Source organism: Spea bombifrons, chromosome 2, assembly GCF_027358695.1.
Source record: "Spea bombifrons isolate aSpeBom1 chromosome 2, aSpeBom1.2.pri, whole genome shotgun sequence".
NCBI classification, from domain to species: Eukaryota; Metazoa; Chordata; class Amphibia; order Anura; family Pelobatidae; genus Spea; species Spea bombifrons.
The window spans coordinates 98,197,179-98,224,887 of NC_071088.1; the positions used below are offsets into that span (position 1 = coordinate 98,197,179).

At 39.8% G+C, this 27,709-nt stretch overlaps 1 protein-coding gene across 7 annotated transcripts in view; it reads left to right on the forward strand.

Moving 5' to 3' along the window:
- Nucleotides 1-997: 997 nt before the first annotated feature.
- The window catches only part of DOCK9 (dedicator of cytokinesis 9), a 108,727-nt gene continuing 82,015 nt past the window's right edge, over nucleotides 998-27,709 (forward strand). For 4 of the 7 annotated variants that reach the window (XM_053455336.1, XM_053455337.1, XM_053455347.1 and 1 more), the window contains exon 1: nucleotides 998-1,438. In XM_053455336.1, coding sequence (XP_053311311.1) covers nucleotides 1,283-1,438 — 156 coding nt within the window. In that variant the 5' untranslated portion in view covers nucleotides 998-1,282. Of the gene's footprint in view, nucleotides 1,439-20,393; nucleotides 20,708-27,709 lie in introns of those variants that run through there. The other 3 variants (XM_053455335.1, XM_053455344.1, XM_053455341.1) reach the window with 1 other exon arrangement.

Below are 27,709 nucleotides of genomic sequence, written 5' to 3' on the forward strand. Positions count from 1 at the left end.
TTGTATGATCCATGAGCTAAATATTCCTAAATAATTGTATTACATGTTGCCAGTCAGGACAGCAGCAGTAGATCCTTACTTAGCACGTTAGGTTATACTTGAGAATAGGTTTAGAACTGTGAACACCTGATGTAATAAACCTAAAACTGATATTGACAACAATAAGACATATCAAGTTAACATAGGCAGATCATATAGCATAAGTACCTGTTTTGTCGTACTATATTATTTATTAAAGGTTTCAGTTGCAATCCTACCCTGTAAGTTGTTGTACCGCAGACAAAGTGAGTTTTATAATGAAATATACATCACACAGCAGTAGAGAAATAAAGCAATTTTGCTTGGATGTATCTAAAAGGCATAGGAAGTTTGAATCAACGGTATTTGCTTTAAACATTATTAGAAATGATTGTATATACTGTTTGAACACTTGATAGGGTTTTCAGTAGACTTCTTATGCGATTGAGGGACTATACATGGAAACTTTGTGACTTCAGCTACCTGGAACCTATGCTTGCCAGATGTGATTAGGAGGTCCAGCTGACATCGCAGGACACACGCAATATATATATATATATTGTATGATAAAGTTCGTTAGCAAGGAGAAGACTGATATTGGGTACTTCAGTTACTAGGGGTAAAATAGCTCTCTAAGGCATCTCCCATTGTAAGTAGCCATAAGCCCTACTTGTGTGGGTAGGTTGAACATGCCACAGGCAAGCTATTAAAGAGCATGGGGAAGGCAAACGCATGTTACGTGTATATACTCAGACCAGGCATCGCTCTTAATCACAAAAGCCAAAGAAGAGCGATTTTACTCGCCATTACAGCGACTTTATTATTCTGCCCTCAACAAATATGTCCGCTTTAACGCGAGGGCGACTCCTTACGTCATCAAAACAATCAGACGTAGGAGAGGGGCCCGTCCTGCACTTGACAGCAAGGCGCGCTCTCGAGCCACGCCCCTAGGGATAGACTATTGAGACTGGACGCGCGCACGAGGTGCAAACTCAGTCGGGGGCGCGCCTTATCCGAACGTTCCCCGGGAATTCCGTGTGGGTCGGCGTGCGCGCTTTCTCATCCCGTTCAGCGAGCAGAGAGACCGGCTGCGGGCAATCCTCTCATCCTGACACATCGAACCCACCCATCACACAGGCCCGCGGCCCCGGCATGAGTGCCGCAGCAAGCCAGGTGCAGTCGGACGTACAGCTGGGATAACAGGGATATCGCAGAGGGGAGTGCTTCCCCTTCTTCCCTATGTCCGGCCGGCACGCACACTTACATGGTTTTCGGTGATACACAGCGCTCCGCTGCAATGTCTTCGCACCACGCAATACATCCCGAGACACGCAAGTTCACAAGGGCGCTGAGCAAGCCGGGCACGGCAGCGGAGCTCCGCCAGAGTGTGTCCGAGGTGGTGAGAGGATCCGTGCTTCTGGTAAGACTCGAGATGCGTCAGGTTGGGGGTGCCAGTCACGGATAGGGGTCAGCATCACGTGGGGGGCGAGAGGAAAACACATGGCCACGCCAGGTCTGCTGGGCTTCGCTGTCACCGAGCCGGCGGTGGGGCCGGGATAGTGACCCCGCGTAGCTCACTGCCTACCTGCACACAGTGAGTTAACGCGCCGGCATGATGGCAGTAACTAGGAGACGCATTGTTGTTTTCACTTTCCTTTCCCGGTGTGATGGCTGCTGACCTCGGGCTTCCACACGGGCAAACATGGCTTGCGGGTTTCTGACCTGGAAAAGCAGGAATGCTGAAGGGGGGTAGTAGGCTGTGTGGCAGGATGGATCTGAAAATTGGAAAGCTGCCTGCCAGGGTAGCTTTAATTATTAACTTTTACTATTTATAATATTATTATTATTATTAACCTTTAGGGTTACTGTATGTGAGGCTTGTTGTTAACCTGCCCCTTAATGCTGTTAAACTTGAAGTGAGGTCATTAACATACAACAAACTTTACACCAGAAGATGAGATGCGCAAGTCAAAGCATCAGTTTGAATTCTCCTTTTGAGAACACTAGCTGTGCCAACTGCATTCTGCCTTGCGTTTTGCCAGTTTAATTGACACATTCTGGCCTGCAAGTGCTGAAATGTAGGGACTGTGTGGAGTATACAGAGGGCCATAGTAGGGACTGTGTGGAGTATACAGAGGGCCATAGTAGGGACTGTGTGGAGTATACAGAGGGCCATAGTAGGGACTGTGTGGAGTATACAGAGGGCCATAGTAGGGACTGTGTGGAGTATACAGTGGGGCATAGTAGGGACTGTGTGGAGTATACAGTGGGGCATAGTAGGGACTGTGTGGAGTATACAGAGGGGCATAGTAGGCACTGTGTGGAGTATACAGAGGGGCATAGTTAATGAGTGCTGTTTATGTGGTACACTCATCTAAACAGTAAATTGGTTGTGTTTATGACCATGCTTTTCATTGTTTAGTTTGGCAAGTGCCGAACGTTTAGTGTTTTGAGTGTCGGAGGGGAGCTCTAGGGGGGGTGCTGTGTCTCTGTCTCACTGTAGATTGTAAGCTTTGGAGCAGAGTGCTCTTCACCTAATGTGTCTGTTTTGTCACCCCTTTAAATGTATATACTGAAAGAAGTGCTGTGTATATTGTTGGTGCTATATAAATAGAAGATAAAAGTGATACTGCTTATGGTGTGTGTGTGTTCCTGGCTATAATCTTCGCTCATATGTAAAATATACTGCAGATAGTTTATACCTGGACACAATACACAACCTCTCTCTCCGTGTACTAAGACAATGTTGCCTTGAGAACCAATTTTAAACTAATCGCAGAGATGGAAAACCAGAAGAATGACAAATTAATCTGGTCGGACAAGTCCTGTTTTTTTCTGAGTTCGAAGTGAATCAGTGGTGATTCATACTTGTTCCTCCCCTTTATAAAAAGGTAACACCTAGATCGTAACTTGTGGGTAAAAAAAGGAAGTTGTGATGTAGGTGGTAATTTACAGTATATGTAACGAAACCCCTATGGATGATCAATGTTTGTGCTTACAGTAGGAAAATGGTCCTTATCTGCCATTATATTCTGTGTTTCTACTTGTATGTTTATTATAACTCATAGGTTTGACATGATTAAGTCTCAGAAACTTGTTTCTTTTCTCCATTTTGAAATTAATTGTGAAGCGTTTGTAGTTTGCATGTATTGATAATCAAGTCAATCACTGTGATGGTGGATAAATGGAAGGACTATCCAGCAGACGTGGCAGAGAATAAGAAAATGCATTTATGGAGTTAGCACAAAGCCAAGGACCGCATAAGGTTTATCCTCCTAAAAGCAGGTACAAGAAACAGAACTGGATGTAACAATATTCCAAAAAAGAATGCATACAAATGTACTTTAATATTCATTTTGTCTCCTCCATGCAGTCCGTGGCAGGAAAATGCTCCAATTGAAATAATTGGGAGTGTTTTCTCCACGTGCACAATTGTTAAACCCTCCTGCGATTTTTGTTGAGCCAGCTCTGGAGTTGGCTTGAGGGGAGTACCGGGAGAAACACATTTCCTAAACGGAGTATATCCGGAGAAGGGGCCAATGCATGTGCGGGATCTGCAATGGGGGCTGCATGAAAGTTTAAAGGGGTCTCTCACCCATTTTATATACTTTAAACTGTGTATGGTGGCTGGTGTTCTTTTAATCCATGTTTTCAGTACGGATACCTTTTCAGCCAGAGTTTAGTTTTAAGCCAAAAATGTGATATGTGACTGTTTAGCCAGCTCCTTTCCTTTTCGCTTACATCCTGGCTCTGTCCTGTATTTTTTCCATACGCTTTTGGGAATGTTTAATTTAAAGCGTTACTGTCACACTAGAGTGTATCCTCTCATACACAACCGGAGACACGCAGGTGTCGTGCTGGACGCCGCTGCTGGAAGTTTCTTTGTTAAGGTGGCCAGGAGAAACATGATATGTCCCCGCTGAGCTTCTCGTCTACCATCGGTCATTGTGATGCATGTGGGCAGATAAGGTCTGAAGAATACATTCAGCCACCATTGTTAACTATTTACTTTGTTACAGGCTGGTTGTTAGAGCAATATGTTTTGTCAGGTGTGGGTTTTCTCTTAAAATTAAAAAGCGTAGTGCTGTATTAGGCTGGAGGCTGACCTAGGTCTGATCCAGGCCTGTGTGCCGGTTCCTCCACCCCACCAACAGTCACTTCTGTGTGCCAGGATCTGATGCGTTCTGCTGGGCCCCGAAGTCATAGTCTAAAACTAGAGGGTCGGTGGTTTAGATGTAATGTAAGCAAGTTTCTTTACTGAAGGGGTGATGGATAAATGGAACAGCCTCCCACCTGAAGTGGTAGAGGCTAATATAGTAAAGGAATTTAAACATGCATGGGATAGGTGCAATGCTATTCTGAATCTACAACAAAATGAAGGACTGAATAAGATCAGAGTCTAGCCTGACTAAAAATAAATGGGTTAAGTAGATGGGCCAAATGGGTCATATCTGCTGTCAAATGCTATGTTTCTCTGTTAAGCATGTTCATCATGGGTAACGCATGCTTTGGAGGTTCTGACAACTTTTGTAAATAGTATAAATGTTCTCGTTGCGGAAGTAGGATCTCCCCAACCCACCCGTTAAGTAAGCAAAGTACCGATGAGCCTGATCGGTTTTGTAACAGAGCCCCCACCTGCCACCTTTGGCCCATGTATTTTTAATAGTGCTGCTCATATTAAATAGTGACTTGACAGCAGAATTATCAAACTGTGCTGCCCTTCTGTAGAGTTCTGGTTGTTTAAAATATGCAGTCAATTGGCTATTCATCCCTGTACGCCTAAACTCCAATTAATTCAGTTTGCAGAGAAACTGGTGGGGTTGGAAGTCCTTAAAGACCTTTAACTATTTAATGGAAATATAACGGCAATTGAGATGTCAGAGTAAGCCTGACAGCAGTGCTTCAGTTGCCGATTTCACTCTGGATGTTAGTAGTCACTATCCTTCATCTTGGCTTGTTTTCTTAGATGATTCTTTTGCTAGGGGTTTTGGGGAAAGCTGGTGTGTCCTGGCAGTTTCATCATGATGCTGATCTACAATACAGAAAATTAATAATCTGAAGTACGCCGACACAGGACATGATCTGGAGATACTTTAATCATACACATTTTTCTGCCACGCTTCTCCTGCTTGCCGTATACTCTCCGCAGCCCTCTCCAACCTTCACCAACATGAAGGTTCCAGGATCTAATGAGACCTCCTCGAGCATGTGCAGAAAATGCTTTCTTTGATAAGGCTGCATGGAACACTTAACTGTTGACTAGATTGTAAACTCCCATAACCAGGGCCCTCTTCTCCTTTAGTACCAGTTTGTTATTGTGTGGGTGTGGCCCTTTTCCACTGATTGTAACAGTGCTACAGAATCTGCTGCCGCTATGTGAATACATGTAATGTATATGTAAACTGTCCCTATAAGTTTAGTGTAAAGCAGTTCTAGACTGGGGTAATCTTGAGACCAACCTTGTGAGTTCCTCCACAAGCTTTCATTGAGCATGTCAGTGTCAACAGTTGTAAGGGTCCCTGGTGAATATTGTCCCTACAAAGCATTTGATTATCTGGAGATAATTTCTGGGCTTGTTTTGGGCAAAATAGGCAATAGACCACATCATGTTTATGGGAGATGAGGCAGAGACACAACAAGCATTGTAACTGGTTTCAGCCCCATATTGCATCATTTCTTCTGTGTATTGAGAACCAGTGTAGCCTCTGACTTTCTTGTTAAGAGTTTTAGTCCCCATTGTATCCGCTTGCTATTAGCGGTTCTAAAATCTTCATCTTATGTTTTTCTCTATGTAATTGTTGTACAAATATCCTAAAAGGCTCTGACAATCTAAATATTCCCCAATGAGTATCTGCCTACTCTGCTAGTCATAGTTTTCTAACAGCCTGTATAGATCCTTGGTCTACCTTGTCTGTTCTAGCTCTTCCTCCATACAGACGTACAAAGTCTGAGGCATTCACGCCTGTCAACGTTTGCCGCCGGGAGTGACATTTGACTGATTATCTGGAAATTCCATCATCCTCACTACTGTGGCTGGAAGGATTTTGTGAAACATCCCCAAAATGACCTAACAAAGCATGCTTTGTGTTGTGGATATATGTTTTAGTAATCAGCATAGTACCTTTTTTTATTTTAATCATAGCTTTTCATACTTTTGAGGATAGTCTTCCCAAAAAAACAATATACTAACGTGTCATTAGACATCCTGACCTGCAGTGTGTTGTGGGGAGATCTCTCTGCCATTTCTAATTTGCATTGGCATGGAGATCTCAGGATGCGTCATTACATCCCAATTGTCCTTTGGGCTATTTTTCCCCTTGACCTGTACTCAGGCCAAGGTATCCTTACACCAGGTATGTCTGTGTATGTCTGAAGTGTTTCACTACAATCAAATCAATCCTTGACCAAGTGGCCCCTCACCTTCTATCTCATTCCACTCAACCTCCGCACAGAGTGTAAGATCACCAGGGTAGGGGCCACTTTTCTATCTGTACTGGTACGTGTTAATGTGTGTTATTGCACATATAGTATATAGTCAAAGTTGTTGATTTTCACTTTCCTTTTGTAACAGCGCTATGGAGTCTGCTGGTGCCCTGTAAAGACAATGTAACGTATGTGCAAGGCACATTAAGCAGATGTATGTTGCCGACCACATTCCTAATGATCTGAAAAATTGCATTTTGCTTTTGTTTTGGAAATCCCTATTTCTGCTTAGGTGGCCCAAGCAGACTAAAGTCGCTGTTAAGGAAATATCGTAAATTCCTTCTTCTAAAGACAGGATTAACAAATGTGCAGTGTTTGGAATGTAAAAATATTGAATGTGTGTGCCAGCTTGAAATAACACAGAGCCGGGGTGAAATAAACAGTGAATCCCAGGTATGGCTGGCATTCTGTGACAAGAGAAAACAATATAGCTGCCAAGTTGCTATGGGTGTTTTCATTGATAAACTTCTGTACTGACCCGGGATGAGCCCTCTGCATACAGTGTTAGCGTGACTAGCTGTGGCATGCGCGGTGGTGGGCTTGTTGTCGTTTCCCCCAGAATGGGAAGAGAAACCGTTTATACAGTAACGCTGTATTCCTCTGATGTTGAAACGGTAATTGCGTTTCCAAGGTCTAACATGAAAAAACAGTAGCAATAAAACGCATTTTCAAAATATTCTACGTTGAAATATTTAGTGACTTTTACTGATCATCCCTATGTACTTTTAAGTTGTATGTCTGGAAGAATTATCCCCCCCATATATATCGTTGATAGCATGTAGACCACATTTTGTTTAAAAAAAAATAATAATAATAATTTCCAGTATTTGCATTCATCTAACCTGCTTTCTTGTAAGACTGTAGCCTGGGCTGCATGCGTTTCATAGGCCTTACAGGGTGGAGGAGATGGCATGTTGTGATCTGCCATAATTGCTGCGTGTCGCACCTAAGCTGAGATGTAGCACATGTACATGTCTGCGTGTGTATATCACTTAGAACTGTAAGGGCAGCGCGCTTAAAAATGATCAAACGTGTTCATCAGAAATGCGACAAAGTGCTATAAGTGGGATTATGAGCAGGGGAATGTCATCAGCTTCCTTAGTAATTGCCCCAGATTTAGAACTTTGCAGTGGAATAGACTTAATGAAATGTGGCCCATTTGATCTTGAAATGGGAAATGTATTTCACGATTAAAACTGATTACTTCAAACGGTGTAGAAAAATTAGTTGTATTTACAAAGAAGGATCTGCAAACGTGCCGCTCATTTCTGACTCCGGTTTGAATTGTATCAATTTGAATACAACCTGTATGAAAAATAGTTTCTCTACCCCGGGCCTGGCACAAAATGACTCAACTTCCTTTTGCAGGTCATTGTTTAGATGGGGGGTAGGGGGGTGAATTTGATCATTCGTCTTCGGTTATCTTATTGGGTAGCCTTAACAGGCTCCTTTATTTGAATTATTGTTAGTTGTGGTCAGTGTAGGACTTGTGTAGCATCAAAGCAGAGCCAACACTTATAATTTGATCATCTTTGTTACGTTGTTATAGCCAACTAAATGTATGTTTGGAAGCTGCGCATTAACGATTAGCGCTACAATAGTTCCAATGTATAGGGTTTTGTTTCCCAACAAAATGTTGTGGGCTATGAGGCTGGCCAACCCCATCTTTAGTAATCAACACCTTCATTCTTGATTCAAAATAAAATGAATTGTATGTAGCCTTTTCCCGTCCTCGTCCCATTATTTATCCACTTGCCTTTTGTTTGTTACATATTGCCTTACAGCATGTAAATGTGGCACAGTAGTATGTAAGTAGTATGGGAGAAGCCGACTGTTCATCTAGCATAAGTTGCCAGCCATCCTGAACATTAACCTCTTGTGGAATTTGCTTAAGTGTTAGCTAATCCATAAATGCCAAAAATGATTAAATCTTTTATTCAAACATATGTATGTTTAAACCTTTGGACTGCAAACTCCAATTTATCATATCTAGAGTCGGCCAGGACTGTTGCTCCAAAACATGACAGATATGGTTTTGCTTCACATCTATTTACTTGGCAGTAAACATACAAAGCTTTTGAGAAACTGTTCTGGATTTTTTTTTTCTAGTAGTGACAATATATTGTTCTAGCCCAATGTTTAAAGAGAGAGCCTCATAAGGAAGAAATAGATTTAAATAGAGCTCTTTCCAGTAATGCAGTCTAGGATTTAGTAAAACAGGGTATTTCATTTTGTTTCAGTACTTTGTTTCTTTATCTACAGCCTGTATCACGACCAGGGTGATTTTCATGCTCAAACACCACACTGAGCTAACGGTTTATGGCAATGCTTACGAAGTCTGCTTGTACACTGAAGTCCTTTTTTCCTTAAGCTTTCTTAAGTCAGACTGGGTGATTAAGACCAAGTAATTCTAGTGTTTTACACCAAGTCAGTGCGAGAAGGAGTCAGTTTTTTTGGATGAAGATAACATTCCAATTAAACAGTGTATATAGGTAAGTGTGAAAATATAGTAAGGTTGCAGGTGAATGCTACAAGCTGTTTTAGTTTATTTTCCTCCCCCCTCAGCGGCTCTTTGCTTCCTCTTGATTGCTTGCATGCCAACACTTGTGTGAAAGTATGATGTGGGTGCAGACGTAGAGTGACAGAATCTAGTTTAAGGTACTATATTAGTTCCAGGGTGTTTACATGTATCTAAAAAACTGCATCTCACATACATTCTGCATTTTAATTCACTCGCTGTACGAATCAGGCCAGAACCACCTGATGTTTCCCAATAGAAACGCTATGCTTTGGTACAGAAATAACATGGGATTTTATTAATTGAGAAACCGTATCTGCATGCTATTAAGGCCTGCACGTTATCTGGTCCTTACGTTCAGGATCAGTCACATGCATGCTTTCATTCCCCGTTCTACTCGCCCCACCGCCTTTCATACGTTTTCATAAGACATCTTACATTAGTAAGAAAGAGAAATGTCAGAGTTCAGAAAGGAGAGTAGGTTTTGCTTGCATGCAGAAGTTGCTAGGATACAGTAACGGATACAGTCACAGTTCCGTCTCGGATAAGGAGATCCATTGCAACACACTATTTCACGCACACCTTGCCAATCACTCATTATTCATTCATTCGAGCATGTTCAGGCTTATTGGCTTGTGAAACCTTATTAAGCCTCTTTTGAAAGGCAGTCTTCTGGCATTCTGGTAGTGAAGGGGTTATATTTACAATGCCTCCAAGGACTTGTCTGATTGTTTTGCTGGATAATATGAGGCTGTTTAGACTAATTACAGGTGTTTTTATACGCAATGCATATAACTGTCTAACTGAAAATATGGTAATAGATTCAGAGTGCTTTAGGTATAATTATATTTAGTGAGTTTGATGGCTTGCCACTTTTCTAATGTTTAAACGTCACAGTATTTTATGGTAACTAATAAGTCACAACTTGAGATTGTATTATGTCTGTAGACGGCATCCCGTTTTTCTTGTCTTGCAAGGAACCCTTCGCGCCAGAATATAATTTTTTCACTTGGATCCATATTGGTTATCAGTGACCTCTTCCATGTGCTGTTTTTTGTTTCATTATGGCCACAATTTCATGAAAGAGGTGACACAAAACATGCCTGACACGCATACGTTCTTAGGTCAATATAAGATAATTCACATGTTTGTCATCTATATTAATTGAGGGCTGTTAAGTGATTTGTTGAATGTCTTTGTTACTATGTCCATAATGCATTTATGTGTACTGGGTTTGTAAGATCCTACCAGCTTCAAAGACTTTAGCTGCCGAACAGTCTCAGCTTGGTTTCCAGAGACGTACCCTTCCTTATACCAATGAGAACACGGTGAACTGAGAAACTTCAGAGAAAGTGATACGACATAATCTTGTACAGTTGTTGTATATGAGGTGTATGTAGTTGTAGTATAGTTATGTGTTGGCTTCAGTTACTGTTTATATTTTGTTTTGGAACAGGTTTTAGTTGGTTGTATCGATGTATGAGAAAAGGGAAAGTGTTTTAATTCTTGCTGCTTACATCATGTTTTGAATTCCTCCTGTAATACCAGGGTGGGGAGGCTGACCCTCGGAGTTTTTCCATTTTTGATCTGCTTCTTTTCTGTATTGTAACTCTTCCAGATGTATATAGTGAGTACATTTCCTAGTGTGTCTGCCTCCCCCCAGCTATGTGTGTGTGTGTTATTACATGTTTCGGTCAGGACATAGTTTATCCATTGTGTCACCTGATGCAGAACTATATGATTGTGGCTATGTCTCACCGTGTAAAATTTATTAAAGCATTCTAAGCCCATCCCACAGGTGCACGAGTCCCAGTACCTTCTGCAATAGCAGTTTTCCTCCATTGGTATATAAGGGTGAATTAACAAAGAGGCATTTGCACCGGGGGCCCCTCTATTTGCAAGGGGCCCCAGTTGCTTCTTACTTGCTGTAGTGTTATTGTTCTATGTGTCTGCACTGCGCAGCATGAATATAGTACTATTTGTGATGGGGGGTACTTGGTGTATGGGGCTCTTTTCCTGCGGTAGAGTTACAGTGCCCTCCACTAATATTGGCACACTTGGTAAATACGGGCAGAGAATGCTGTGAAAATGTCTATTGTTTAACCCTTTGATCTTTTCTTAAAAAAAAAAATACACAGTATACTCTGATCTCATGGATATCAAATAATTGCATAGTTTTCACAATTATTAAAGGCAGTTGCCATGGAAATATATATTATATGACCATTAAATACTGGGCTGTATATAGTATTATGAATTGGCATTGGAAAAAGAGACCTGTAGGGGATATCTTAGGTTACTTTTCCCGCTTACCACCTCATCAAACGTATACTTTACTGCAGTTTTAATCGGTTTGGAAGTCCTTTCCTCCATAGGCTTTCATGAGTTGGTGTCTCTGCGTGATTAAGACTGAGCCATTGTACTGTTTCCCACAACATAGTATGATAAGCAATTTGGGTGTTTTTTGTAGAATCTTTTTAAAATATCTTTTGAAAACTTGTTTTTAATCCCTTAAGGACAATGGGCAGTCCCTAAACCCATTGAAAACAATGCATTAAGGGGTTAATATCTGATACTAGTACAGTATTCGGTAGGAGTTCCGAATACTGTAAAATACAGTCATTCATGAGACTTTACTAACAGTGTGGCAGATAACTTCATATAAGATACTTTCTTAAATCACCAAAAACTAAAAGAAATAAATGGAGAGGAGACGAAAGCTCAGAAGCCTTCATTTTGATGGGCATAGGACTCCCTTAAAGGGGAACAAATTAAAATACATTTTTAGCATTGACAAAAGTATGGTTTTATCTAATTTTGTTTCAATAAACTTCCATTAGCTGAGCAACTGGAGGCTGCCATTGTTGTCTGTTCTGGGTGGCTTTCCACATGACACTGAACTGATACTTTATGGCAATAATATGAACTACCTTCCTACATCGACTGGGTGCCTAACAATGAGCCATTGTATTGTTTACTGCTGGCACCATGATAAAGGAATCAGGGCGTTTGTGCATAGTATAAAGCTTTCAGCCCAATGGCCAAACTTACCCCAATCTGCCAGACAAACTATTACTGTTTTACAAAACAGAGGCCGCAGAATATTTTGGAAGCTTGTTACAAGTAATAAAACAAATGGTGTCAGTTCTCCTTTAGGCTATGCCTTTAAGTTTGTATCTTGATGATATAGACCAGTTTTAATGCAAATGTTAAACACTGGCCATAAAGAATTTTCACATGCAGTCATTATCTGGCAGATTAAATGTACAATACACATTTTACAGAACAAAGAGGAATCTGTAGATTTGCAGTGATTTATGCGTACGCACAAAGGAAATGAGTATGTGGAGTCCAACTTAAATCCTTAGTTGTGAGACTGGTTACCTTCTTAATACAATATTTGTTTTTCTCAGTATCAAAAAATTTAAAAAAGTGCAAAACTGTAACTAAATAAACAATTTTACACTACAGAATAAGTATTTTTAACGTGCATTTTTTCCCCAAAAAAACTTTTAATTCTTGTGTAGTTGGATGGATACTTTTCTTTTCTTCTTCTAATAGATTGCTAATCAGATCTTAAAACATTGTGGAAGTAAGTAATCGTGCTCAAGTTTGCCTCCTTCACAAGTTAAAAAAAAACAAAATAACATTGTATATTAAAGCCAATAATTAAATTAAATAATTCAGCATTCACTTTTCCTTACCATCTAATCTTGCATCTCCTGTTGGGCTGCTTCTTCATTTTAAAAGTAATTTATAGCGTAGGGACATGTTTATGAGTAATCATGGCATTCTCTTAGCACATAACCCGCATTTTATGGGATCTCTCATAGAATGTATGAGAAGTACTTAGGAGACCTTTTCAATTTGTGGTAACACTTTAACTTATGTAACTAGAAATCAGTTCATGCTTTCTAAGATAATAACCTTTTAATATCCACTATTCTTTATTTTTTTGTCTTTCAGCTCTTGGGTAAGTTAAGTTTCTTCAATTATTAACATTTAAGACCTATTTTCTATTTGACAGAATATCTGAAAAATGGAATTGTGTGTGTATATATATATATATATATATATATATATATATATGTGTGTGTGTATTTAATATAAACTTCACTTTGTCTTCACGCTTAAATATATTTGGAAGTACTTGCGATAAAATTCTGAAGAAGCACAATAGATCAGCTGACCTCCTCCCTGCATCAGTTACCAAGGACTCTGTAATTGGTAGAGAAGCTGCTACGATCGATCTGTGACGCAAGACAAGACGTCTACCTGTAGCTGGTTAGATGGCTACTGTTCGGCTCAGGAGCTTCCCGTACGCTACAGAAAAGTATACGCCGTACTATTCAAAAATTTTAGGCAGGTGTGAAGAATGCTGTAAAGTAAGAACGCTTTCCAAAACAGACATGATAGTTTATTTTTATTATTTGAACTGGTGAATGAACAGAAAAAAAATCTAAACTCAATCGATATTTGGTGTGATCACCCTTTGCCTTCAAAACAATTATTCTGACTAGACTTGCACAGTCAGGGATTTTGTAGGCATATAGTTTAAGTGTATTATTAAACAATTATACCAAACTGTTGCTAATGATCATCAATTTAATATGTAGGTTAAAACACAATCATAAACAGAAACAGCTGTGTAGGAGGAATAAAACTGGGCGAGGAGCAGCCAAACCTTTTAACAAGGTGAGGTTGCTGAAGACTGTTTAATGTCACCTCATGCACCATGGCAAGACTGAGCACAGCAACAAGCCGCAAGGTAGTTATGCTGCATCAGGTAGGTCTCTCCCAGGCAGGCATTTGAAGTTTCTAGATGTTCTGCCCAAGCTGTTTTGAAGAATGTTAAGGACCATGGATGCAGTGGCTGGCCAAGGAGAAATGCATAATGCTTACTTACATTTGCAATTAGAATATGTCCAGCAGTGCCATCAGCTCAGTGTTGGGTGTTTTCTGCTATCTACTTTCTGGAGAAGTCTAGTCTGAAGTTTCCATGGAAGACTTGCAGCCCAAATGCCATGCCTCAGACATGCAAACAAGGCCACGTAACTGAACTACTCACGAAAACACAGGAAAACCAAGTGTTATTTGAGCTACATTTTTCTTTTGTTTACTCACTTAACGTTTTGTTAAATGAAAAAAAACAAAACTATTTTTTTAACCATTTTAACTTTAAAATGTTTGCATAGTACTGTAAATACTATCTTGTATGCCTCTAGTGTTCCTTTAAACTATTTTTATTTGAAGATGAATAAATTCTAGCCCCTTAACCCCCATTCTTCTCTCTTATCTCCCTGTGTACTGACCAGAATATGGGGTCTATTCGCTGGAGGGAGAGTTGTTGCTTCAGTTCCTTCCCTTCATTTTACGTTAGGAGCCAGCACCAGCAAGCTTCTGCTAGAGGGAGATCTTGGCAGGCCCTGTTTAATGCATAGCTAAATCAGTGCGATTTCTTTAAAGTCTTGTTACAGACTTATTTACAAGGCCAACTCAGAGCTTTCACGCTGGAGAAACTTACCAAGTCTCCTGCCAATTCTCATTTTAGTAAGTAAACCTCTGTATGTGATCAGCTGCAATCAGAGATATGATCTGTGGACTGATGAGTCTTTCTTGTGGTGTCAGTGGGCTACAGTGGCATTTAAATTTCTGTAAGTGGAGCCATACTCGCACCAATTCTACTGAACCTGTGGCAACGCGTGTGACGCTTGCTTAAGCTGATAGAGGGGAGACCGGCTTATTCTCGGAATAAACTGTAGAGGCTGCAAACCGCTTTTAAGGGGAAATCCATTATGCTATGGGAAATAGTCAGGAAGTGGCAAGCTCGGCCTTTGTTTCCCACTATGAGGCAAGTTTGTTAAAGCAAACAAAAGCTTTTTCCTAGCAGGAACTAGGTTTGTTGCAGTTAGGATTAGTTTAGTGTATTTAAAGGCGCACAACCACAAATCTGTGCTTTCAAAAATCAAGCATATTGTGTGCATTATTTTGTCAGCCTTGCGTATTATTTAAAGAGCAGAGCTTTTCACTTGCGCAAGTCTCCTCATATTGCATCCTTATTCAAGTGGATCTGTAACATTTAAGAAAAATTTTATTTTGCGGTTCTCTATACCAAAATAATCCTGTAGAAAACTCAAGGCCAGATAATAACCATTCAGCCCATCTAATCTGCCTGTTTTTTCCTGATGCCCTGATGCCCCCATGCATGTCTAAATTTCCTCACTGTGATAGCCAATACCATACCTGATGGGAGAATGTTCCACTTGTCTACTACCCTCTCAGTAAAATAAAACCTGGTGAACCTCTAGTTTTAGATTATGGCCTCTTGTTCTAAATGTTTCTGCCTGTTTGACATAAGCTTCCTGGTCTCTATCACAGAAACATATATATATATATATATATATATATATATATATATATATATATATATATATATATATATATATATATATATAAATATATATTTAATTAGAAACACACTTGGTGTGTATTGATCTGCTAGTCTTTCTTCCTGATCCACCTGGCGTTGGCTCATTGTCTGGCTTTCTAAAGGAAGAAAGGATTTAATGATTTAATCGGGTACTTCTGATTTTTAGAAAAAGTCCTCCTTTTTAAGCCTAATGAAATGTTTCCTAGTGTGAATTCCTGAGCAATAGCACAAGCAAATTCGAGTCCGTCGAGTGTGCGCTGATATGTCGGAGTTGCTCTAGGGTTGAGCAGAGACTTTTGATACCAAGTTTTTTGTTTTGGTGACCCCTTTATTTTACTAAAATTCATATTCAGGCTGTGTCACAGAACATACACAACACATTCTCAAGAACAATAAAGAGGAGCTATTCATAAAGATCTTATCACATGCTTGTCACGTAATACACAGGAAGACTTCTCATATCCTGTTACTTGTAAGGTTAACGTACGGACCTTTTATACGTGCAAGCAAAACGTATCGAGGGCTCTTAACCTACTATTGTAGATATGAATGCCTGTGTATCAGTTGTGCTAGTTATATGCAATGAGATAATGGGACTAATAATAGTTTTTTATATATATACACCACCGTGCAGTAATGATGTCTCATGTTGGTCAAATCAGCTGTGCTACAAGAATTTTCCTTGAAAGGTGTGAAAGTGGCAACAGAAGCTATGACTTTGTATAACACAAAGAGATAAATGGAACGTGGAGATCTGCTCACATTGGATAGTTTTCAAGAGATTATTGTTCCAAATATCTGCTGTACGTTTGGTGTGTAGCTGATGTATACATTTTCTATGGCATTTAGTATCTAGTATAGCTTTAGTGCTAGACAAAAAAAGCACAACATAACTGTTATATCATAATTTCTCTAAAACAGTAGTGGTTTATAGATTTTGAGCCTTAACAAGAATAAAGACATGGTGTATGTGTGGTGTGTGTGTATATAATATATCATGATTCAGTGAGATATATATATATATATATATATATATATATATATATATATTTGTTTCATTTTAATTGGGGTGCACAATGTTTTATTTTAAATAATAATTTGTAGTTTAGGAAGTTTACCGCCTGCATCATAAATTAGTTTGACATCGTGGAAGACGTGCAATGTACAGCTTTATTCTAATATGCCTGACCTGCTTAAAACAGAGGTTGTGCCTTGAATTCCCACCAGATGGCGCATGTCTTTCACATAATATGACCACAATTCCTTTGTAACCGCCCTTAAACTCATTCTCTAATGTTATTTTTATTAACAAATTACACATAGAACATATTGATCAGCAGCACACACAGGTACCAAGGGGTTTTTTTTGTTTGTTTTTTTTGGAATGCTGTAGAAGCTTCTTAGTAACACATTTGCAGATTTGTAAAGTACCGTTTCTGCTTGGAACCTCTTTATAAATGAGTTACTTAACATTTTCATTACGGTTAAAGCAGTTATGAGTGTACATGCCCAAAATGCCCATATTGCTATTGGTGCCAGTATCAATAATATGAATATATTTCACAAAATGGGCCTGTGCATATTCCTAGCATAATGGGCTCCGTAGTAACTGACCAATGTTATGTTCGTAGTTACTTAAACTGCTTTTTATTCAACATGATTAATTATGAATGCTCTTTAAACTCAGAATGTGGCTGATTTATCTAACATGTACTTTGTTATAAAACTACAGTGGTCGATATTCCCTACAATCTGACCACAACAATTTCAAATAAAAATAGTATTTCAGTCATAATAGTAGTTTCATTTGAATTTCCAAAGTTTTGTAAAATAAAGGGGAAATCATCACATGCTAAATCCTTTTATATTTTTATATTCTGCATTTTAGATTTGTATTGATATTGGAAATTGATCACCAGTCATGTGACAGTGGCAGCTAAAACTCCCTGGCAGACACTTTTTGCAGGGTTTTGTGGGTTTTCACGGAAAAGATTTTTATTGGCGTGTATGTAGGAGATCGCTTCTATTTGTATGTTCTAAAGTATGTATTCGCTGTAGCGTGCAGGATGCATGTCAGCGCAGTATTCATGCTACGGTTTAGCTCGAAGCCTGGTTATTAATATTTCAGTGGCTCCGTTGCACTAATTATAGCTGGATGACAAAGCAGTCTGAAACAAGTTGACGTAGACGGCAAGTAAAACATTTTAGTGGGTATTTGGAATGCTTCTCAAAATCTAAACCCGCTCTCAATATGTTTTCTTAATATTGGTTTATGAGGTTAATACTGTGCTTCTGTATGATCATACAATGGTGCCCCCAGACAGATGTATGGATATGTAACATGGCCTGGAGAACAGAAACAATGTACACCCAAATCACCTCTGATTTGCTCTTACAATGACTAGATTATGTCTAGCAGTCCTGATTTGCGTACAGATAATGTATGTAATAAATATATATATAATCACTTTTTGGAGTCTTCCTAGTGCTTGTTTTTGTTTGTGTTGTTTTTTTACACCTCTTATTTTTTTTTTGTTTTCGACCTCTTGTTTTTGTTTTTTTACATTTTGCACAGATCCCAACTATCAGTTTTTGCAGTTGCTAGAATGGATGATTAGCCATTGATCAAAACGAGGAGTTCCTCCAATTAGCTACTTGAGTTGACCCCATCAGGCGTTCTACTTTTTGGTTGACACAGTTATTGTATAACAATTTATGGGGGGGGTTTATTTGTTTTTGAGATTTGCGCCATAGAAACTACTACGTGGCTGTAAAATTACGCCAGGATCATCAAGTTACAAAAGTGAATAATCTTAAAATCGCTTATGAATTGTCTAGCAACTGAGAACTGTTTGGTGCTTACTTCATCCTTTCTAAACCTTCTAGATTTGCAAACACAATGCTCGCCTTCTTTAGTTGGTTAAATAAACCGTGTCATGATTGTTATATGTTAAAATGCTTATCCACTCCAGATTGTGTCATGAGCTTCTCGTTGCACTGTATCGTTGCCAGTATGTGGTAATTCCATAGTAGAAAATGTGGCTGGACAAACCTCAGTCTTTGTGGAGTTGTCCTACCTAATCCTCATTGAGACCCTGAAATGAGCTTGCAGTTTATGAACGTTACAAGAGATGTAAGCTGTGATAACTCTGCGCTTCCTATAAAGAATAGTGTAAATAGGTTATTATAGTAAAGAGTGGCCTTCTTGGCCATTTAGTTGCCAACATGCATACTGCAGTTCTGCTTTTTCCTGGAAAAATTGCTGGAGCTTTGTCACTCGGGAAAAGTGTTGGCAGAGGTTCTCAGTGTGGTTGTGATCCAGGCATTGCGTAAGTCTAAAATATTAAGGTTTGTGTCGTTCTGCTTTTACTTATGTGATTATGGCCACTGCCAACTGGAAGGTGAACCTCTGTATCGGTTCCACCAACACAGAGTTTCCTGTACTTGGTTCCCAGTACCTCCATCTTTTCCCCGCAAAATGATGCTGCTGCCACTTCCGTATGAGGATCGTGTTATCAGGTCATTGATAAAAAAAAAAATCCTAATGAAGTCTGTTAAATTTGGGGATTGTCTGTGGTGAATACTTATGCATGGTACCATACATCACTTGTGGAAGGAATGCTCTACAAAGTCCATTTCCCAGCTTTCTTAACCTATTAAGAACTGCTTAGCTCTCCGTTATTTAATGGCGACGGTGGCTGAACCTTCAAAAGCTGACTACTGCAAGATTTCAGCTTCTTTAGGCAGAATGCAGCAACCCTAGTCTGCTGTCATGGTTTATTGCGTTGTCCACTTCAGTGTCCAAGGTGCTGAAGGACCCAGTTTGTTTCGTGACTCCTATTAAATTGCTAAGAGCTGTTTTTTTATTTTATTTTTACTAGTTTCTGAAAATGTCAATGACACCTTATTAAGATTTAGTTTGTTTAATAGTGAAAATGAATAATTATAGCATAACTATTATAGCATAATTATGAGTTTTAACTGTTCTTGAGATTCCCTCTGTCACTGTAGAGCTGATAAATGATTCAGATAAAAAAATAAAAATAAAACTGACTTTTTAACTTTGCTCGCACAGTACCTTTTTGTAAAATGGTCATTGTGCTTGTGTTGACATGGAGGAATGCCAAGATATGGAGACATTTTTCTGCTATTGAGACTGTCCCAACCAAATCAGTTGACTATATGGCTTAGATAGCTATTTGTTGTAAGGCATTTACAGTTTAGGAGTACCACCAGACATGTATAGCTTTCGTTCGGACATACCTTCAATGCATGTATGTTGGAATTTATATGAACTATATAACCACTCAACCATGTTTTGTTTGGCGTGTCTGAGGATGCAGAATGATGTCCATGCAGATGGATAATTCCAAGGTTTCTCTCCTGGCAGGGGGCATAATAATGAAGTCAATGCCACTGTCATTTTTTCAAATCCCCTTTAACAAGCAAGCACTCATAAAATCATTTCTATAGCCAGCACGTCTGGCATCCTATGGATGTACAAGGCGTATAGCGTTTCCATGGCAATGCTAACCATTAGCTTCCCACCCCCTCTTTTAAAGTGTGTTCTCCCTCCTAAAATGAAGTATTAAACATCAAACGGTAAATCCAGGTCAGGAAGGGGGAAAAAAAGCTTTTGCAAGTGTAAAAAGCTGGGGCTTCTGGGAGGACCCACATTTGGTAGCTGTTTTAAGATTCTCTCGTGTCTGCCGGCAGCAGCATCCACAGCTCTCTTTCATCTTGGGCATCGCCCTAGGCAGTCTCTAGAATTGATCCTGCATATTCTGATGCCGTTACTATTTCTTCCCTTCTAATTGCTTGGGGAATGATCCATACTATTAGGCTGTCTTGTGTCTGAGACAGCCGTGCGTTTCTATTTATTTATTTTATTTTTCCTGGTTTCATTTTCCCCTCCTCCCTCGGTCCTTGCTTCTGTTTCAAGGTATCTTGCTTCTACAGAAGCAAAGAAATCGGTGCTGCGTGCAGTGCAGGCATCTCCCGGGGAAGGATGCAGATGGAGAATGTCACCGTGAGTCAGGCTAAGGTGCTCTGTGAATGGAGATGGGCTCTTTAGAAACGCTCATTGTAAATCACCAGCAATGGGTTGCACTACGAGTGTGATCCTTTTCAAAGGCATCTGCACGGTGCTGGAGAGAAACTGTGCTTATATCTGCAAACAGCAAGGGGAGAATAACGCTTTGGAATATCCGGCCGAGAGCTTGTCGAGAGAAGACTCTGGATTATTGCATTCATCTCTGGTAACTATCATCTTCCTTTAATGCCGGTTATAGAGTTGGGTTTATTGATGGCGCTGCATGGGCTTGGGAATCACGTTAACCTGTTATTTTTGGCTGTCTCAAGCGATAATTTAATGCAATGGCTGTCAGCAGATAACCAAGTGCTTTTCTTTGCCTCTAGGATGGTAATTGAAGAATGAATGCAATATCTGTTTTACTTATTAGGCTTGTACCGGGAGGCCCAAATTCAATGCGTGTGTTTTTATAGCACGCATATGAACAGAGTGCGGTCTATGGGCTCGTACTTCGATAACTGCTTGATATTTAACTACCGTATGTGTGCGGTTTTTACACCTGGGTCTCGGTCGGGGGAGGATCGTATTACACGATACAAGCAAGAAATCATAAATGAGGAATAGCGGCTTTGTATGACAATCGAAATTAGTAGATGATATAGTGCATACGGGGACAAGAAGATAATTTAAATCGCTTAATTAAAAATAATTTACTTTTCTTTATCATGAAGAGCTGAAGAAGACTCCATTCTTTCTCTTGCGTTTTCTCTCCTCCCATTGCTGTAATATTGCACTTGTTCCTGGAGTACATATTCGGATATTTGTAAGGCTCAAACAATCTACATAATTTCATGTCGAACCGTTCTTCCAAGTCTGTAGATTTACACATCAGCAGTTAAGCGGCTATAATCATTTCATCTGGCATGTGCTGTATAATGCAGCTCCTTATATTATAGTAGCGTCAGTAAGGTGTGTCGGATGGATTAAAGACCTTTTATAAGAGGTGTGTAACTGGGCTGGCAGCTTTGGTTATTGCTGGGAGGCTTTAGAAACACAGAATTAGATGGAAGATTTAGTCCATCTAGTCCCCCCCCCCCCGTTAATCAGATCTTAGACCCAATACTGAAAACTGACCTACACCTATAAAAAGGAAGTAAATGTTACTTGATTTAGACAAATTGTGGCAGCCAGAACATTTCAGCAAAAAGCCATTTTTTTTCTATGGAAGTTATTCCTCCGCCCATAGTGAGAAAAATCAAATTTTTGGCAATTGGGGAGAAAAATTTCAATCCTATATCAGATGTGCGTCTGGCAGGGAAATAATGATACTTAACATTTGTCAAAGAATGAAATCTCCCTGGATTAAGAAGGGTCACATGACATACAATACTGGGGTTTATTGTACGTTAATTAGTATTTTTTTCCCTCCGTATTCAAATTCCTTAGATGCCGGCTCTGATAATGCTGCTTATGATATAATCGTACCGTTGCTGAATAATAAAATGTTGTTTGATGCTGTTTCTGTTAGAAGGTGCAGGGCAGTGTCTGACATGTATACTAAAAGCCCAAATGACTTGCACCTTTGCAACAGAATCCTCCGTGAGGAAATTAATTGCCGCAGGCGATAGGATAGTGTTTGCGTTCCACTTAATATTAAAAACTGAGAAATTGCCGTATTAAGTCAAATCAAATCACCGCCCATTGCGTGATTCCAAATTAAAATGAATTTGCCAGATTGAGCTGCATTGTAATGCTGTGTTTTTGCCCTGTAATGGTCTATGTCCTGTAGACACAGAAGGCATTCTGCGTTAGAGGATGGGGGGTTATGTATGAAGAGCAGTGCTGGAGTGGTTTACTGGTTGCTATGGCGATTGCTGTGCTTTATACCACTTGGTGGTAGAACTGATATTGATGCATGAGCCACTGTTGCATCGTGTCCCTCTCAAAATACCTATCATTGGTCTGCCTTAGGCAATGGGGTGTGTGCCGTGTGTCCTTGTGCCATTGACATCAATCAGCACTCGCCTTTGGGCTAAAGCTCTAGACTTTTTTTTTTTTTGCTTTTAATTTGCGTAAAACATAATTTGCCATACTGTCTTCTACCCTAAGGGGATAGTATTTGGTTGTTCAAATAGCCAACACATTGTGTCGATGTGCTGAGCTAGCTGGCTATTTGGTCATTGTAGCCCAACAAAATGTCGCAAGGCTCTGCTAAGAATGTGGTATAATACGAAATTAACACTAGAATGACTCCAATACCCTAAAAGTGGACACCCTTGTAAATTCTGGCACAAGGTATATTCTGTAAACAGTGATATAGTGCCGGGGTAGACTGAGCTCACCGGTCCGTGTCATCCGGCTCAGGTGGGAAGAGGCTTAGTAGTTCAGTATAATTATCTCCAAAGATGACCCAGAGCACAGAGGGGCGGGGGGAGGGTAAAAGTGACTTTAGGGTGTGATTCCTTCAACAATTCGCCTAGCAGGGTCAAAGCTACAGGCAGAGGAAAAAATGGTGTGTTTTTACCAGTCATCCACTCGTTCATTAATGAATAGACTCTTTGGCTGTGCGGATGCAGTTACAGGCTGACACACGCATTGCTAATTTGTAGTAATTTCGCTTTCGATTCAGTTGTCTGAAAACCTCCTGAAAGGGCCAATTATTGCATCGGTGATCCTTGGGGTTTGTGCTCCACAACAGGTTGTTAATATTAGGCAGTGTCTTTTTTTTTTTTTTAATGCCATTTTTAGCTTAAGTTTTAGCGTAACACAATATTTAAGCCACCGTGTAGAATCCTGATGATACTAAAGGGTTAATGTTTAAAGGGTCTCTGTTAAGAAGTCTTCCAGGTGAAATCTGTGACCCCCCCTGAATGCTTAATGTTCATTACAAATTATACAGGGCTTTGTCAAATGTTAGACGTGTTAACGGTGAGACGAAGGGCAAACAATCATTATTATATTCTGGTAAAGCTACTGTGAGTATAGAACCCCCTTCCCTTCACATATCTGTGCAAGGAGAGTGTATGTATATTTCCTCCCCATGAATGTTCTTCTGACTTGTTCACTGGGCCTCTAATGTATTTTCTTAACTGCTTCATATAAAAATAGGTTTATTGAAGGTTATTTTGTTCTTTACATAGGGAACCAGGTTCAGAACACATTTTTTTTCCCCTCGGCTGCACTTCCTTTTTTTGGGTGACATTTGCAAATACTTTAAAACTCCTCTGATCATCTTCAAAGGTAAAGACAGCAGATCTGCAGCTGTGATTAAATCCTCCGAAGTTCATGAAAATCAGAAAAAAACACGTTGGTTTGATTATGGAATCTCTGTGCCTTTATTTTCCAACTGTGTAACTTTGGTACACACCCTCCAAAAAAAACCAAACAGATTAGTGATTCATCCAATTAATAGAGATGCCTTGTTTGTTTCGGTATCGTATTTCTGATACCTTAAAAAAACAAAAAATTGTAGTCCCCTCGTGTAGCTGTTATTATGGTAATAGTTGAAGGGACAGTTTATGCCGCACCAGCGATGTATGTTTATTGAAGTACTTTTAAATCTTTTACTATGCATCTTTGGATGGTTGAAGCCGCCAGTCACTGGCAGGAAAGTGTTCTCATTGTGTTCAGCGGGAGCACTTTCTGCACGTGCGCGGTGGTGCGGCTATATCCCTGGAACGCTGGTTGTGACTATCCTGTGCATGTGGGGATGGGGAAATAGACCAAATACATTGAGGGGATTCTGATAAATCTCCCTGTGCAATAAAGTGGTTAAAAGATAATTGTAAGCTTGCAAGCTGGGCCCTCTAGGTAATGTATCGGTTTGTTTTAGGCTGTCGCTTATAGTTGTGTCGTACCCCTTTGAATATATCCATTATAAGAAGTCCTGTGTGTAAATAAATGAATACCGTATGTATTAATAATACGGATATTTATAATAAAGCACCAGCGTGCTTATGTGCTGTAGTGCTGGTGATCTGCTGCCGGTTCACACAGGGTGTGTTGGCTGGTTTGTGTTACTCTTTCTTTTAATACTTGCTGTGAGAACGAGTTGTGTTGTACAGGATACACATCCTGCTAAATATTCCGCCTCTGTTCCATTTTCTTATTGCAATATATATTTGAGGGTATGAGGGTTAGTATGTGTTGGGATGATTGATTGTTTCCATCGATTGTTTTAGGCTTTTGCCTCCATTGTTGTGCTAAAGGTGTAGCTAACTATATGCCTCCGGCATGCAGTCGTGAGGGTCTATTCACTAAAGGGAGAGTTTGCAGGAGAGATGTGCTTTTAATTCTCTCACTATACTATTCATTATGAATGGCCAACTCTTAGCAAGAAGGCCTGGGCTAGCATAATTCAATGTTGAGGAGACTTTCAAGAAATCTCTCTGATTTACGAATACATTATACAGGGCAGCCAAGCTCTCCCTGCAGCCGAAGCTCATTGGGGTTGGGGCTTGATAATGTATAGTGAATCAAGGCGCTGAAACATAACTCTCCCTTTAGCGAAGAGACCACACAGTGCTGGCCATGAGCCAGGAACGATCTCCGTACGGATTGATATGAATTCCTGTGCACACCCGCTTGTTTTTTTCTCTCCTTTCTGAAACAGTCCATTTAATAACAAGGCTGGTTTCTGTTATGGAAAAATGTTTTTTTGGCTTTCTGGCGATGAAAGCACCGGAAATTCTGACATATTGCAGGGAAGCTCTACTTTGAAATTTGGGTGGGATCCAGAATCGTACGAATACTAGTGTAGCCATTCTGATCCGAAGACAATACCCACCTTTATAAAGGGGGTTATATCATGTGAGTAAAAAGACCTATTCCTTAGGTGGTTTCATTCATTCACGTAAATGCTGTGAACATTAAAGCTACGTTGATGTTTTGAATGCGTGTTTAAGGTGGTTCCCGCGTGTCACATCTGCAGTACATTTGCCTGCAGTAGGATTTTTTAACGTTTTATTTAAAGGTTTTGAGAACGTACACTTTGCTTTTGTTTACTACGACCAGAGAGAATCCCGATGTGCCCCGCCAGGTGGATGCGTTTGTAGTATCCCACCTGATCTTAGTACACACGCATGCGTTATACACCCCTCCCGGCATGCTGCATTGTATTACGCTACTGTTAGTTCCTGTATCCGGAAGAATTCCTCATTTAATGTATATAACATAGAAAAGGTTTTTTGGAATCCATGTACAGCGGGTGCCAGTCCCCATTCGTCTTTTTCTCATACAAGAGAATGTGTGTGACCCGGCAATGCTGTGCGCTGTCCATAAATCTATATTTTCTTTTTGTACGCGTGCTGCCTAGTAGCTTAGATTATTTTAAATGTTTCACTGCATTTACTATTTAATATATTATGACTTTTTTGTGTGTATATTTTCTAAATGTTTTCTCTGATATTAAATATTGTAAATACAATTTTAGGAGTTTTTTTTGTGTGTTAAAGTACTTAAATAGACATTATTGGTGGGGCACTAAACTGTCCCTTTGAGGATAATCTATGATTGTAGTTGCAGCCATACTGTATGTGTATGAGAGGTGGGGGAAGCATTTCACATTGGGGTTTGCACAGCTGCCGCTTGCACACCATCTCCCTATGGGTTATGCTTATACAATAGTCCCATTGTTGATTTGACTCTTCCTTACAAGCAGTGGGAAAAGATTTCATGTTAACATTGCGATAACTGTAGAGGTCGTTACATTTCATAAATGGTTTGTGCATTCCCATGTATGCCGGGCTACTGGAACCTGCTTTGAGAGCAATAGAAGAAATTCTCCCTCACCAGTACTCGTACAGATTGTTTTGGGTGTTAGAATGAAGTTAGACATGTGTGTTCATTTTGGAGCAATACAAGCAGCATGATAAGCTCCGATGTCCTTTACTGTAAATTTAAGAAAATAATTTGCCAGAAAAGGTTCATTTTTGGGATCTCGATGGTCTCATGATAGATTAGGTCTTGATTTATAGTCTGCCATTCAATGGTCACCATCGTGGTGTGAGAAGACAACCCCACAGCCATGGTATCACCTGCTGTTTGCTACGGAGGCAACGTTGCTGTGAGCTCGCTGGGCCCAAAACTATTTTAGTAAGACTGGATACGTATGAATAAATACACATAAACCTAATTTTATTTAATCGGTACTGTCCCTTTTTAACAATTTCATGCTTTATTTTACATTGTTGCGGTGGGTTTTATGTAAGCGAGATGGCAAACTGTAGTCTGCAGCTTAACTTTACATCACAGCTATAAAACAATGGGCTTTTATGGTAGGATCTGGAGCAAATTTATATTCTCTGTGAATTAAATAATTGCCACAGATACTAGGATTACCCACATGTGAAGAATGAGTTTATGGCTGCCAGACATTTTGTTTGCGCTGTAATGTGACTCTACTGTGCATAAAAAAACCCTCAAACCGTGAACACGGCACATGTTCCTATCTTTAATCTTTATGTTTTCCTTGCCACACAGCGGGGGATAAAGATGTGAGATTTTATCTATGCTGCCTCTGTTATAAACAGAATTAAGCTGATGGCAGTGAAAGATATGGCGATAAGGTCAGTTATACGTCATTTGTGTAAGTAGGCAGGGCACCACCTTGTGCGTTATTGAATGTTAGTTTGGTGGCACTTGGCATTTTGCCACCCAAGTGATGCAGCTGTCCTTCTAGTCATCGTTTTCTGGACCCACCGTGTGTCCAAGGCTTTAAATTGTGTAAATATCCCCCCCCCCAAAAGAAATATAGTTTTTTAATATATATATATATATATATATATATATATATATATATATATATATATATATATATATACATACATACATACATACATACATACATACATACCATGGTAAGAACTGGATCACATTGTGGTTTAACTTTAATAACTTAAACTGAGTGAGGTTAACAAAATGGTGTCTACTCACTAGAATAAACAATCTTTCTTCCAGTGTTATCCTATGTCACTAGTGGCAGATGTCAGGCAGTTTGACCCTGACTGACCCATGTCTAGCAGCAGATCCTGTGGAATGACAGGTGAGACATCCTAGCGATTGCAGTAAAAACTTGTTTGACTTAATTTTATTTCACGCCATGTTCCTCCTTTGTGGTGGGGTCTTTCACCCATCGGATCAGGTAACGACTGTAGCGTAAACCAGTTTAGTCTCTATTAAGCTCTCTGGTACAGCTGCGGTACAGTCGTTTTGTTGGTTTGGATACAGT